This window comes from Penaeus japonicus, unplaced genomic scaffold (genome assembly GCF_977035675.1).
Source record: "Penaeus japonicus unplaced genomic scaffold, GWHDUDI00000001_assembly GWHDUDI00000034, whole genome shotgun sequence".
NCBI lineage: Eukaryota > Metazoa > Arthropoda > Malacostraca > Decapoda > Penaeidae > Penaeus > Penaeus japonicus.
In genome coordinates, this window is record NW_028234436.1 from 17,145,346 (window position 1) to 17,157,845 (window position 12,500).

The following is a 12,500-nucleotide window of genomic DNA, read 5'->3' on the forward strand; positions in this document are numbered from 1 at the left end:
GCTCGCAATGAGAAATGTCATTTGAAGTACAATTGGTAGAAAACGGTTCATCAAAATTCCCCTGTTTCGCAGGTGACTGTCATCGGGACAGTCATCGTTGGAGACATCCTGGCCGTCGACGATGACCAGCAGGGACCCTTTTCCACTGTGCAATACTCCATCCTTCCAGGACCCTACTCGGTGAGCATATTTATTTTTGTCATAGATACGATTTGTCAGAGCAAAAGAATCATTCGTTATGTGTATTTGTTGATATGATGCAAGGGATACAATATTAGGGTTAAAGGGGAAAATATATTTGTTCATGTGACGCTAGTTTTTGATAATGTGCAACTCGGGTAGATTTACAACGAAGAAGCAATCAGGCAAGAAAAAATTGCATTTTAAAAGAGTGCTGTTAAATAACGCATCCTTTCCCGCAGGATATGTTTGCCTTCGAGTCCCCTCTGCGCGGCGCCCTTGTGCTCAAGCAGCCCCTCGACTACGAGCGTCTGCCTGTCTTCAATATCACCATCCTCGCGCAGGTAAGACTTGTAGATTACTACAACAGACATTATCTGTATAAATACATAAATTCCTGCAGAAACAGAACTGCATGATGTCACATTGGATAATTCTCTACTGTATTATATGATTAGACTATATTATGGCAACGAATATGTGGCATTACCATACAAATAAAAATTACCACATGAATAAAATCATTCTCACTGCTAACTTCCCTCCCAGGACCAGGCAGCCGAGGCTCGCAGCAGCAGCACGGTGGTCACCATACAAGTCCAAGACGCTGATGACCAGAACCCAGCCTTCGCCAGAGACCATTATATGGCTGTAATCCCAGACAACCCAGTCAGGGTCAGTACTTCAGTGGTCAAAGTCCGTACTTTTAGGTTAAGGGAAAATATTGAATATTCTATGACAGTGGATTAAATTCAGCACAGATATCCAGTTCTTTGATCTAGAACCATACTTCCTTAAACTCATTAGCTATTAATTAATATTTTTTCCCCAATTATCGTGGAGGAGGTGACAAATAATTATCAAAATCTAGTCATAATTTTGTATTGGATTTTGGTAGACCATTTTATAGACTGGGATTTGAATGCCAACCATGTATCCTACTGCAGGGTACATCCATTGAGGTCCAGCCAGAGACAGTCCAAGCAGTGGATAGGGATGCAGGCATCATGGCAGAAGTTGTTTACTCCTTCAGTAGAGGTTAGTATTATAGTTTAAATATTCTTCAATACTATTTTTGCCTAACAATTTTACAAAAATGTCATTTACACAGCATTATATATGGATTATATTTCATACTTGCATAAAGGTTGTGATAAGACACTGTCCTCTGAAGTAGCACCACTCTCATGTATTCTTATCCTCTCAACAGATGAGGAAGCAGCAAGGTATTTCAAAATAGATCCCAAAACAGGTGAAGTTTCCCTCTCCATGAACTTGCCTCATGACCAGCTCCACCAGCCGGCCACACTTGTTGTCAGGGTATGAAATATTTATGATTGTTTTCTGTTTTGTTATTTATTGGCTGTAGATTTATCATTCTTAAATGGAAATTAGGTAAATGAATTTAACATGCTGATTTGCATTGATAGTCTTGTTGATAGATTCAGCCTGATTTGTACTCATGTTTTATAGTCTGCCATTTGCAACTGATTTTATTTACATGTCAATAATCACAGGTATATCATTGTCATGGACAAAATGTTGTTATGAAAGCTGTACCCAAAAATACATACAGAAGGCACAGAACTGGTTATTGTATTGTCATTCCGGATAGCTATGCCAATTTTAAATACTATGCTAATGAAATTCCTCCTATCCCCAGGCTACACAAGTTGACAACCCCGATCGCTATGCCCTAACAACAGTGACTTTATCCAGGCGGGGATACTACTCAACTCAACTTCAGTTTGTCCAGCGAGACTATGTGGCAACAGTCTTAGAGAATTTGCCTAAACATTCTCTTATTGCTCCTACTATAATAAATAAGAATCTTGATTCGGTAGGTAAAAGGAAAGGTGCATCTTTCCCAGTGCTGAGATTTGAGATAGGGTTTGTGTTTGTTTGTTTGTTGAGAGAGAGAGAGAGAGAGAGAGAGAGAGAGAGAGAGAGAGAGAGAGAGAGAGAGAGAGAGAGAGAGAGAGAGAGAGAGAGAGAGAGAGATGTAGGTTTATTTAAGGGTCAGTTTTGAATGCTATGACATTTAAGGACATAATTATGTAATGATTATTATGATTTATAACTTATCATTGCAGCTTCTTAATTGTCAACATTTCTTGCAGAACATCCGTTTCAGCCTGGAGAGGAATGGCGATGGGGTATTTGGTATCTCATCATCTGGTCAAATCATTCTTGAGTTTGAGCTTGACTATGAATTACAACAAGAATACAATCTGCACATCTATGTATCAGACGGGGAGTTTGTGAGTACAATATGCAAGGTTTTTGCATGAGATGTGTTGATACTGTACTTCATATATATCTACTGTATATATGTGTATCTGTGTTGTTGAAAACTGAATATCTTAACACAACAAAATCATGGTTATATCTGTTTTTGCAGAATGATACAGCGACATTGAGAGTGCAAGTTCTCAACGTGAACGACTGGGATCCACGATTCCGTTACCCACAGTACGAGTTCTACGTCACCTCCACCACCCTCAGACCAGGAGATGCTGTAGGCACCATAGAAGTCGCAGATGGTGACCGAGGTGACCAGATCAGTCTCACTGTCATGGGAGAGGATGCCAGGTAAGTTGCATTCTTAAGCCAAGAAATGATTTACATTTTTAGATATATGTATTTTAGATATTTTTGAAAAATGTCTTTTATATGGTTTATAGGGAGTCTCTTCTCCTGTACAGTTGAATTTTGTAAAATCTTTGCCGTTTATGTAATATTGCCATGGATCTCTAAGTTTGAAATAGAGTTTTAAACTATACTTTGATATCAATGAAAAGAATAAAAAGCAACGGTATTGCTTCTTCTAAAGCTAGAAAAAAATATATTGATGATTCTCTTGTTTTCCAGAATGTTTGCCATTTCAAGTGATGGAGAACTCAGGGTCAGGGACCTTACAACACTCAACTCAACCGAAGCTCATATCGTTATCCAAGCAAAGGACTCTGGATCTCCACCAAGGACGGTAAGTTGAAAATGATATGTACATCTTTTTAATTAGAAAGATATCATAATATCAGATACTTTTTGATTATAGTATCAGGCATTCGCTAAATATTTATAAAATCTCATAGGTGTGACTCTATTGACCTTATGCTTCCTCTAGGCATCTGCTCCAGTGACCATAAACTTTCCTGCTGGCATGGTCAAGTCGTCCCCACTGGGTGCCACTTCAAGCTTCCTTCTGATGGTCATTTTTGGGGCCCTGCTCGGGGTCTTTGTCCTCGTCATCATCTGCCTTGCAATTTACATCCACAAAAAGTAAGTTATGAAATGCATTAGGTGAAGATTATTTCCTTTTAGAATTTTACTTTTACTTTATTAATTTGTTTTTGATTTGCTTTTTGCTTTGGATTTATAAGCTATGTTTTTACAACATAAGCTGGACTCAGAACAGAATCTACAGGACAGTGTTAAACTAACTGAACTTTGAAAAGTAAGCCTGCATAAATTCAACTTCTTAAATTAAGGCTTACAAAATATGCAGAACATGCAAACACACCCATTACAAAATTATCCAAAACCCACAAAGAAATTAAGAATTCTACAGCAACTTCTGGTTCCTTGTGAAATGTCCAATAGACAGTGGTAACCAGAAAATGTTTCTTACAGCAAGAAATATGCAGATGATCCCAATGCAGCTCTACCTACCAAAATGAGGAATGTAGGCTCCGTGTAAGTGCATATTATTGCACAGTTTGTGATGAAAATGAGCAGCACAATGGGGGATACTTTTGCACTGGGAATATTTCTTTATATGATGACGGTCTCATATTTTTTCCATCCTAGCTGAATTAGAAAAAATACAATTCTCATGACTTTAAAAACTTGATTATCTCTCTCCTAGTTATACTAGAAAGTAAAATCTTTTTGTCCAATTGCCTTCTTTGACTAAATTTCCTGTTCCATGAACAAGTAAAGATATTATTATCATGACTCTCATCCCTTGATCATCTTTCTCCTAGTTATACTACAAGTTAAACACTTTTTGTCCAGTTTCCTTGAGCTGCTAAACACCTGTTCTAGAAACAAGTAAAAGTTAAAATTATTATCAGCTAAAAGTTAGTAAAAAAAATTATATTTGCATATTCAGGACACACTTAGGAGTTGAGGATTTCATCACTTCTATGACTTTGGTTGGAAATATTAGCAGGTACGAAAGGAAGTTATATAAACACCGATTTTATGAAAATTGCCACATGCATGTCAATAAGGACTGAAAATGGTGCAAAATCACATTGTTCTTTTTTCACCCGATACCCTGTATAAACAAATTTGACTTGGATATGAGAAATAACATTTTTAGTAATATTTGATAAAAATCGAAGTATTTCTGATCAGTATATCATTTGGAGGATTCATGCTGAACAAGTTTTAAGCAAAAAAATGAAAGAAAAGTAGGAAAGCACACAGTTATGTCAAAGGTCTTCTCATCATGCCCTTGACAAGCATTATAGCAAAAATGCCTTGGGTATTATTATGTGTTTTCCTGCTCTCCCCTTCATTGTTTTGTATCAAACATTGAAATCATGCATGATATATCAGTATTGATTCTTTTGATAGATATTATTTTAATCAACTTAAAGAACTCTTGTCATATCATGACTTAGCAATACTTACCATCCACTAAGAATATAAGATTGCCCTTCCATTCAGATCAATAATATTTCATCTGTATGCAGAATATATAACCAAAAATGTGCCTGGAAAGACAATTTAGTTACAGACAATTTTTTTGTATTTCTATCAATAATATGAAGGAGAGTAATCCTGTATGAAGGTTTTATGTTTCTGTGTGTGTGTGTGTGTGTGTGTCTATGTGTGTGTGATTATCCTATCAGGTAGGTGTTTTTGCATAGATATTTTGACCAGGAATGAAAAGGATATTGCAATATTCTTTTGTTCTTTGAAGCATGAGCAACTTTTTTTCTTATAATCTATATTAAAACATTCATTGAGGCCCAAAATTGGAAGTCTTTTCCGAAATTGGATGTTGTTACTTAATTAAGATGCAAAATTTTCTAATCTGGAAATGTGAGTAATTAAAATGATTGTTTTTAATATCCCAACTCATCCCAGAAAAAGGTAAATTCTCACAGAGCTTTTGCCAAAACCACTTCGATGTTGCATGTTTTTTTGTCTTTCTTTTTTTTCATTACATTTTTGCCACTGATTCTACCCTTTGCAAAGAGAATCATTTGTTCTAGTCATATCCTTACCTTCTTCTGTCACTCTTCCAAGAACCAGAATACGGGGTACTTTACATGTACTTTCCACGTACCACAAGATACTTGCCCCTCACCCAAACCTTTCCCTTTGGAGTTGTCACTTTTGTCACTTACTACTCTCAACTTTTGATTAAATACACAAAGAAGAAAAGGTATTAATAAAAATAGCATTAGAATATGCACATTTCTCACACAATGTTTTGAATTTTGATTTTGGAATGGAGTGGTATTTTCTTGTTATATTCTGTGATTAGGAATTAATTCAGTGTGATTTTAGAATGATTTAATATGTGTGATGTGTAGCTGGCTATGTATTGCTGCATTTTATATTGAATAATTTGGTACTTTTGCAAAGCAAACATGTTATATATTTTTGTCCCTTAGAGTATTTTTGCATAGTATAAAGATTTTATCAGGTAGCAAACCAAATCAAGATAAAAAAAATATATATAGACAAATGTAGTTACTAAAATGTTAATTAAAGTATATTTCCTTTTTATCCAAACAGTAAAAAATACAGAGATGACAATGATGCAGCATTGCCAACAAAGATGAGCCAGATTGTGTCCAATAACGTTCCTCACACCAAACTGGACCCTCTCTCACCACTCAACCACCAGGTAATGAAGGATGTGTTTGCGGGCAAGGAATTCTTTATTTTTGGCATATTTTTTGTGATGTATATATCAAAGAAATTCTTTGTACTTTTTTCTATTGATTTCTCTCCCATTACTTTATAAATGATAGGTTATTTAATCCTGATTTACCTATGTTTAATACTTTACTTTATTGCTCACTATATTTATTTAAACAGATCATACCATCATGTGAAGTGATTGTCTTTGCTCAACTATGCAAGTTGTATTCTTAAGCCAGTGTGGTATTAAGCCCCTAATTTTCTTTCAGATGCAAGGCAATGGGAGGCAGATGACCCCCATCGGTAGCCCCATGCCAACCAGTGCATTAGCTGGGATAGAGGCACCGACAGCAAATGATCACGTCAATAATAATAATGCTCATACCAATAACAATAACTATGGAGGTGGTGGCAGTGTCCGAGCCAGCACAAGTAAGTATAAGTCGATGATTAAGCAAAGATTACGAAGGGAGTCATTTATTGTTTTTACTGCTTAGAGAAGGAAGTAACATTAGTTTGATTTTGAAGAATTCCACTTTAATTAAAGTTCATTTAGATTTGTCACTAGGATGTATATGCTTGAATAGAAGAAGTAATATTACTTTTAACATTTGATTATAGTGAGAAGCATGCCATTATTTCTGTATGATACGTACCTTCTAATGATTTCAAACCCTTTAGTTTCAGTTCGTTCAAACATTGGTGGCGGCTCTGCCCAAGGGAGTCGCCGCTATCTGAAGAACCCTCTTGCTAATGGTTCTTTACCGGCTGCATCGTCTAACCCTTCAGATCATCCGCATGGAACTGATGGCTATTCCTTAAATGGAACAATCAGATCACACTCCACCACAGCTTCAACAGCTTCTTTAAGTGATACTCTAGACTCTCAAATCAGGTAGGAAGGATGGCACATCTATTAACCAGAGAAAAATAAACTCAGTATGGTATTCCTTAAATTACCACTAACATATACCTTCAGAGTAGACTAGATCCATGCATTGCCTTATGCTTAAATGGTAGTGTTGTGCTATAGCCTATAGTAATGGTAGAAAAAATGCTATACACAAGATAAGTTTGTTAAAGAGAGAGAGGATGAAGAAAATTTACATTTTGTAAGCAAATTTTTCTACCATTATATCAACACAGTAGAGGTTTTGTTATTCGTCATGTGTAGTAATGTATTTATGGCTTTTGCACTGCTTAAAACATATTGCTTTGGTATTGCTTCCTAAAGCTGTGATGTGACGTGGTAAACCTCTTTGTTTTAGATCCTCTACAGTGAGTATAGGAGGAAGGAGTTCCATTGGGATGAGGTAAGCTAGATGTTCATGTCATGGAACTGGATGGCTGTATTTTTTTTCCATGATTAGTTGATGTCTGTGTAATATAATTTTCAGTTTGATGACACCTCAGAGTGTTAATTACTGTAGTCGTGATTTTTGTATCTTTATTATTACATGGGGATTTTGTAATAAGAACATGCAGTTCCTGGATCTTCATATTTCTGAAGAACTGAAAGATAATTTTAATGTGCATTTAAAATTATGATAATCAGAAAATAAGCTACTGAGTAACAGTCAACCTATTGAAAATTAGACTTGATTAATTTTGCTTTTATTAAACTCAAAAAAGGAGAGTGTTCAATAAGATACAATTGTCATTTAACATTACTAATGCTTGCTACTGTAGTGCTGAATCATATTAAGGTTAATACTAATTTTGGGGGATGGACAATATTGATTAAGACATAAGACATATTCTTCTAGGAAAATATATTCTTGCATGATATTTAGACATATATATTAAAAAAAAAAAGAAATTGTTAATCTATAATTAGATTTTTTATATTCAACCTCATTGTTAACTGTTAACCATCATTAGTAATAGGTAATGATAGTATTCACAGTAATAAAACAAAATCAGTTCATTGAATTGATACCAGTGTTTTCTTCTGCTTCTTTAATTATTTTGTTAAGATTTAGTGAAAAATAAGGCATCACCTTCTGCCTTGCGTGAGTTAAAAGAATGATATAAGTGATCTTTTTGTTTTCATGAAGACTTTGGGATTCATGACTTTATTCAATCGAATTTTAATATTATCACATTTGAAATCAAGGGCTTCATATTTGCATTAAACAAGCTATATGTGAAGTGATATCATGGGATTTCATCATAGTACATAATAATAAAACAAAGATATTTAACAGACAAATCTAGGCAATATCTCTTCGGATTATAATTAAATGTTTTCATTGTTTATGTCACAGCCCATCTCCAATCGGGTCAGCCAGAGCACTGGGTGGTCTCCCCCATAGCAACAAAGTTGGTCCTGCGCCCACCCCTCCCCCACCCCCTACCAACACACCCTTCCCCGAACAGCAGTCTCCAGGAGGCCTGTCCACTGTATCACTGGACTCAATACCTACAAAAATTGCATGGCCTCATGGGTCCATTCCAAAGAGAGTAAAGAAATTATCGTGGGAAGATGAGCTCAGCAATAAGGTGTGTTGAAATTGTGAAGATTGTTGAAATAATCAGTAAATTATTAAAATTAATGTTTTAAGATAACAAAATTCACTAATTTGTATAAAAGAATGGCTGGAAACTGATAATATTGTCAGAGAATCATTTATTTTTGTCAGAATAATATACCTTTTTTCCATGTATTTGATATATTTGTACATATACGAGTAATTGTGATTTCTTTTTTCAGACGGAGTTAGATCCTGAAGTCAGTGTAACTCCGATGCCTCAGTCATCCGTCTCAGACACTCCAAATCTCACCGTCTACTTTTAAGTTTGCCTCTAAAGTCACCTCTCTTGAATGTCTTCCTGAGGGCCTGATGCAAAGGCCTCATAACTTGATAATCTGTGTGTTATGGACTTGAATGTTATATGTGCATTTATGGAGCCCAGTGATGTGGACCTACCAGTGTAAGCTCCTGCAGGAACATTTAGCGAGCCTGTCATTGTTTCATTACAAGGTTGTATAAGTGAAATGGGTGTACTGGAATGACGGACTAGTTGTGTCAGAAACAGAGACTGATAAACCTGATGCATTTATGCATTGTATTTTCAAATAACTTGAAAACTTTGCTTTTATATCAGTAAGCACAGTGAAGTGTGTTATTCATATAAAATGTTAGTGACAGTGAAATATTTTGACCAAGATAACATATGGAAAAAACATACATAGAAAAGCATGTATATGTAAGAAGAAAAAAGTTGGAGCGAATAATGATGATCATAATTTTCTAAACTTATAAAAATACAAGAAGTTTAGCTATGGACTTAAATACTTGAAAGGGATGAGAATCATCATCTTAAATAGTTCCTGGCAATCTGTGGGTTGCAATTTGCTCCTTAAGCCATGTATTAAATGTATCATTTACTAATACTTGTAACTTTCTTGTTTCATGTATGATTGTCATGCACCATGTTATTATGCTGTCATACTGCATTGTTTTGTAAACAATACAGTATTTGTTTCTGCAAACTGCACTAGCAATAATTCTGCATTTGTGTGAAGTGTCATCTGAATCTATAGATTTCACACCAGAATGGCAGATTATGGTTTGTGTATTTGTGGTTTTGCACCATGGATGTTGTTTTTATTTGAATATATTGTTGTTCATACTTCATTGTTCTTCAACATGGCTGATTTCTCCTAATCAAGATGGTGTTGCACTGTGCATATGATTTTTTACTTCAAAAGTAGGAAATGTCTATAAACTTCCTTTTTTAATCCAAGGGGCCAAACCATCTCAGAATCCCTATTTGTAGCACATATTTCAATGTGTAAATGTATGGTACACTAATGTCATACCTACGAAAAGTCTGTGAATTGCTTTGTAAATTTGCACAAGAAATATTTAGTATTACCTCTTTCTTGCAATTTCAGTTCTTTCCATGAATAGTTGAAATTTGTCACAATACTATATATGTATATATTTACAGTACACACTTTCCCAGTCAGTTTTTATGTGATATAGTATGAAACACTGTGAAACACTAACCGTGCAAAAAATGTTGGTAATTGTGTTTGCATTTTGATACAGTATGAAGTATAGTGACTATCAAGGTTTTTTTTGCTGTGCGGAGAAAAATCATAGCTGTATTGCTTATATTCAAGAAGACAGGTCTTATTCTTTTATCACAATAGAATCTCCTCCTATTTTTCCAGAGAGACCTAGCAGAGACTTGCTTTTGGCAATATACCTGAATTAAAATGATGGAAGTTCAAACAAAGTGCATTATTATATAGTGTTGGTGTTTTTACATCCCTTTCATAAAGCACTGTTCAGCATTATTCATGCAAAGTGCAAATAACTCATCAGTGTGATAATAGGGTAACTAGTAGGCTAGTAACAATGTTTTCTTTGGACACATAAACCTAAACAAGTTTCTGTTTGAGGAGGTTTGGTTTGTGATCGAATTCATCAGTGTTAAGCTGGGTGTCACTGTGTCAGGTGTTATGAACCATTTCCTCTTTCTGCTTATATGTCATAAAGGTCACAGATATATTGTTTTTTTTTCTGCATGTTGACTGTTATATATATGTTCCTTATCATCAGAGAACAAGTTTATAAATTTGAAAATAAAGTAATGTATTGGTATACTTTCCGTAGAGGGGTTGTAGGTACATACTCGGGCAGCCCTGTCCTGTCAACTCAGTCTAGTATCTTCATCTATGGACATGCCCCCAAACGTCCTCTTGGGACCAATTTTGACCTGATACCATCTGTATGGGTATGTGGTAACCTATACTGATGATTCAGATTTAATTTCTGGGTTTGCTTGTCCACAAAGCATTACTTTGAAGAAGCAATGAAATATATAGCATGCATTTAATATTGCCCTTCTATAGGTATGGTATATAAAATTGATAACTAAATTCAAAAATAATACTTAGTGCATTTAGATGTGTTTTATGTGCACAAAACTACCTTGTATATATTAGTAATGTGAAATTTTTATATTTTATTAATGCTCGGACTTGCTTAGTCACACCCGAGTGTGAAAGAACTCAAAAACTCAGGCCTTATTGCGTCCTAACCCCAAATATTGCCAATGTGGATGCCCGTATTCCATCACTGCTTGTGTCACTTGTCCATCATGGCAGAGGTCAGTAATGTTCTTGTAGTGGCATTTGATCATATGTATTGTAATAGACACACTGTCATGAGTATGCTATTGACTTTGTTGAAATCCAGTAATTTGAATATTTGATTCATTACTCTACAAGATCACTTGATTTAATATAACAAATGAAAGTAATTAATGCATACAATTTAAAAATTCTTATTTGGCTCGGTGGCTGAAATTTACTCATGGGTATCTTGGTAATAAATGTTATACCTGAACCTCATATTTTTGTCAAGAATAGATTTTTTGTAAGAGCACCACATATAATACTTGCATTTTGATATTCTGTGCATTTGCCATAAGAAGATCATAGTTATTCAGCTGTTTGATTGTCTGCATTTTTTCATAAAGAAATCGTTCTTGTTCATCAGCCACATCAAATCTGAAGTGAACATTGTTATTCTGTGAAATGAAACACAGCCACAATTAGGAAGGAACAATAACGTACGACATTTCATATCAGATGATAAAACATGGATTAATAATCCACCGGTTTTATAAGTCGATGAGGAGTCTATATTTGACTTGAAACATCAAGGTTTATTGCTCCATTTGTATTGTGGTTGTTTTCCATTTCATCGTTGTACACACATTACTGTATTTGTATTTTGATTCATTATTATTCTGCCCTTTGCTTCTCATCATCAATTTTTCCCCAACATTCATGTATTCAAATTCAGAGTATGAATCTTTGTAATAAAATATGTTGACGTCATGTTCATAAAATACAGCTACAGGTGCTTCCTTAAAGAGACCAAAACCTAGAGTAACATAGAGACATATGGTAGATCTTTTGTATATACATATAAATATATATATAAGGAAAGAAGCTATAAATAGACTGCAAATGGTTGGCTATGTGCAATCTATTTTTGTATATATAATTATTTTGTGTCTAGTTGATGAAATATTCTTCCACTGTAATTTATTAACATGCCTATATTATGCCTAAATGAAAATATTGTATCGATATGTTAGTAATAAAATGTGTAATTATGTTTTTACTTTAAATTCATGCCTCAGTAAGACACCAAAGTCTTCCACAAAATTAAGATTTGTAACGAAATTTATGGTGTAAAGGTTTGCCTGTGCTTTCAAGACATCCTTCTTCACTGAAGTGACTAAAGTATATGGTAAAATACTTTCACTAATGTTGTCAGTTCACCTTAGCTTTCGTAGCTCTTCAAAGTGTCAGTCAGAGGAAGAAGACTGAGGATAATCAATAAAATACTCGTGAAACTGCAAATCATTCTGAAGAACTAAAACACAGTAAAAGAGTGGAGATAAAG

At 34.8% G+C, this 12,500-nt stretch overlaps 1 protein-coding gene across 1 annotated transcript in view; it reads left to right on the forward strand.

Annotated features, from left to right (window-relative positions):
- Positions 1–12,209, forward strand: part of LOC122248922 (protocadherin beta-18) — an 18,709-nt gene extending 6,500 nt beyond the window's left edge. Inside the window, exons 6-21 of the mRNA XM_086531021.1 lie at positions 73–180; positions 423–524; positions 730–855; positions 1,128–1,218; positions 1,391–1,500; positions 1,844–2,020; positions 2,301–2,441; positions 2,582–2,772; positions 3,052–3,166; positions 3,308–3,462; positions 5,938–6,049; positions 6,336–6,498; positions 6,748–6,961; positions 7,335–7,379; positions 8,334–8,568; positions 8,780–12,209. Coding sequence (XP_086387147.1) covers positions 73–180; positions 423–524; positions 730–855; positions 1,128–1,218; positions 1,391–1,500; positions 1,844–2,020; positions 2,301–2,441; positions 2,582–2,772; positions 3,052–3,166; positions 3,308–3,462; positions 5,938–6,049; positions 6,336–6,498; positions 6,748–6,961; positions 7,335–7,379; positions 8,334–8,568; positions 8,780–8,863 — 2,169 coding nt within the window. The 3' untranslated portion in view covers positions 8,864–12,209. The remainder of the gene's footprint in view (positions 1–72; positions 181–422; positions 525–729; positions 856–1,127; positions 1,219–1,390; positions 1,501–1,843; positions 2,021–2,300; positions 2,442–2,581; positions 2,773–3,051; positions 3,167–3,307; positions 3,463–5,937; positions 6,050–6,335; positions 6,499–6,747; positions 6,962–7,334; positions 7,380–8,333; positions 8,569–8,779) is intronic.
- Positions 12,210–12,500: the final 291 nt, after the last annotated feature.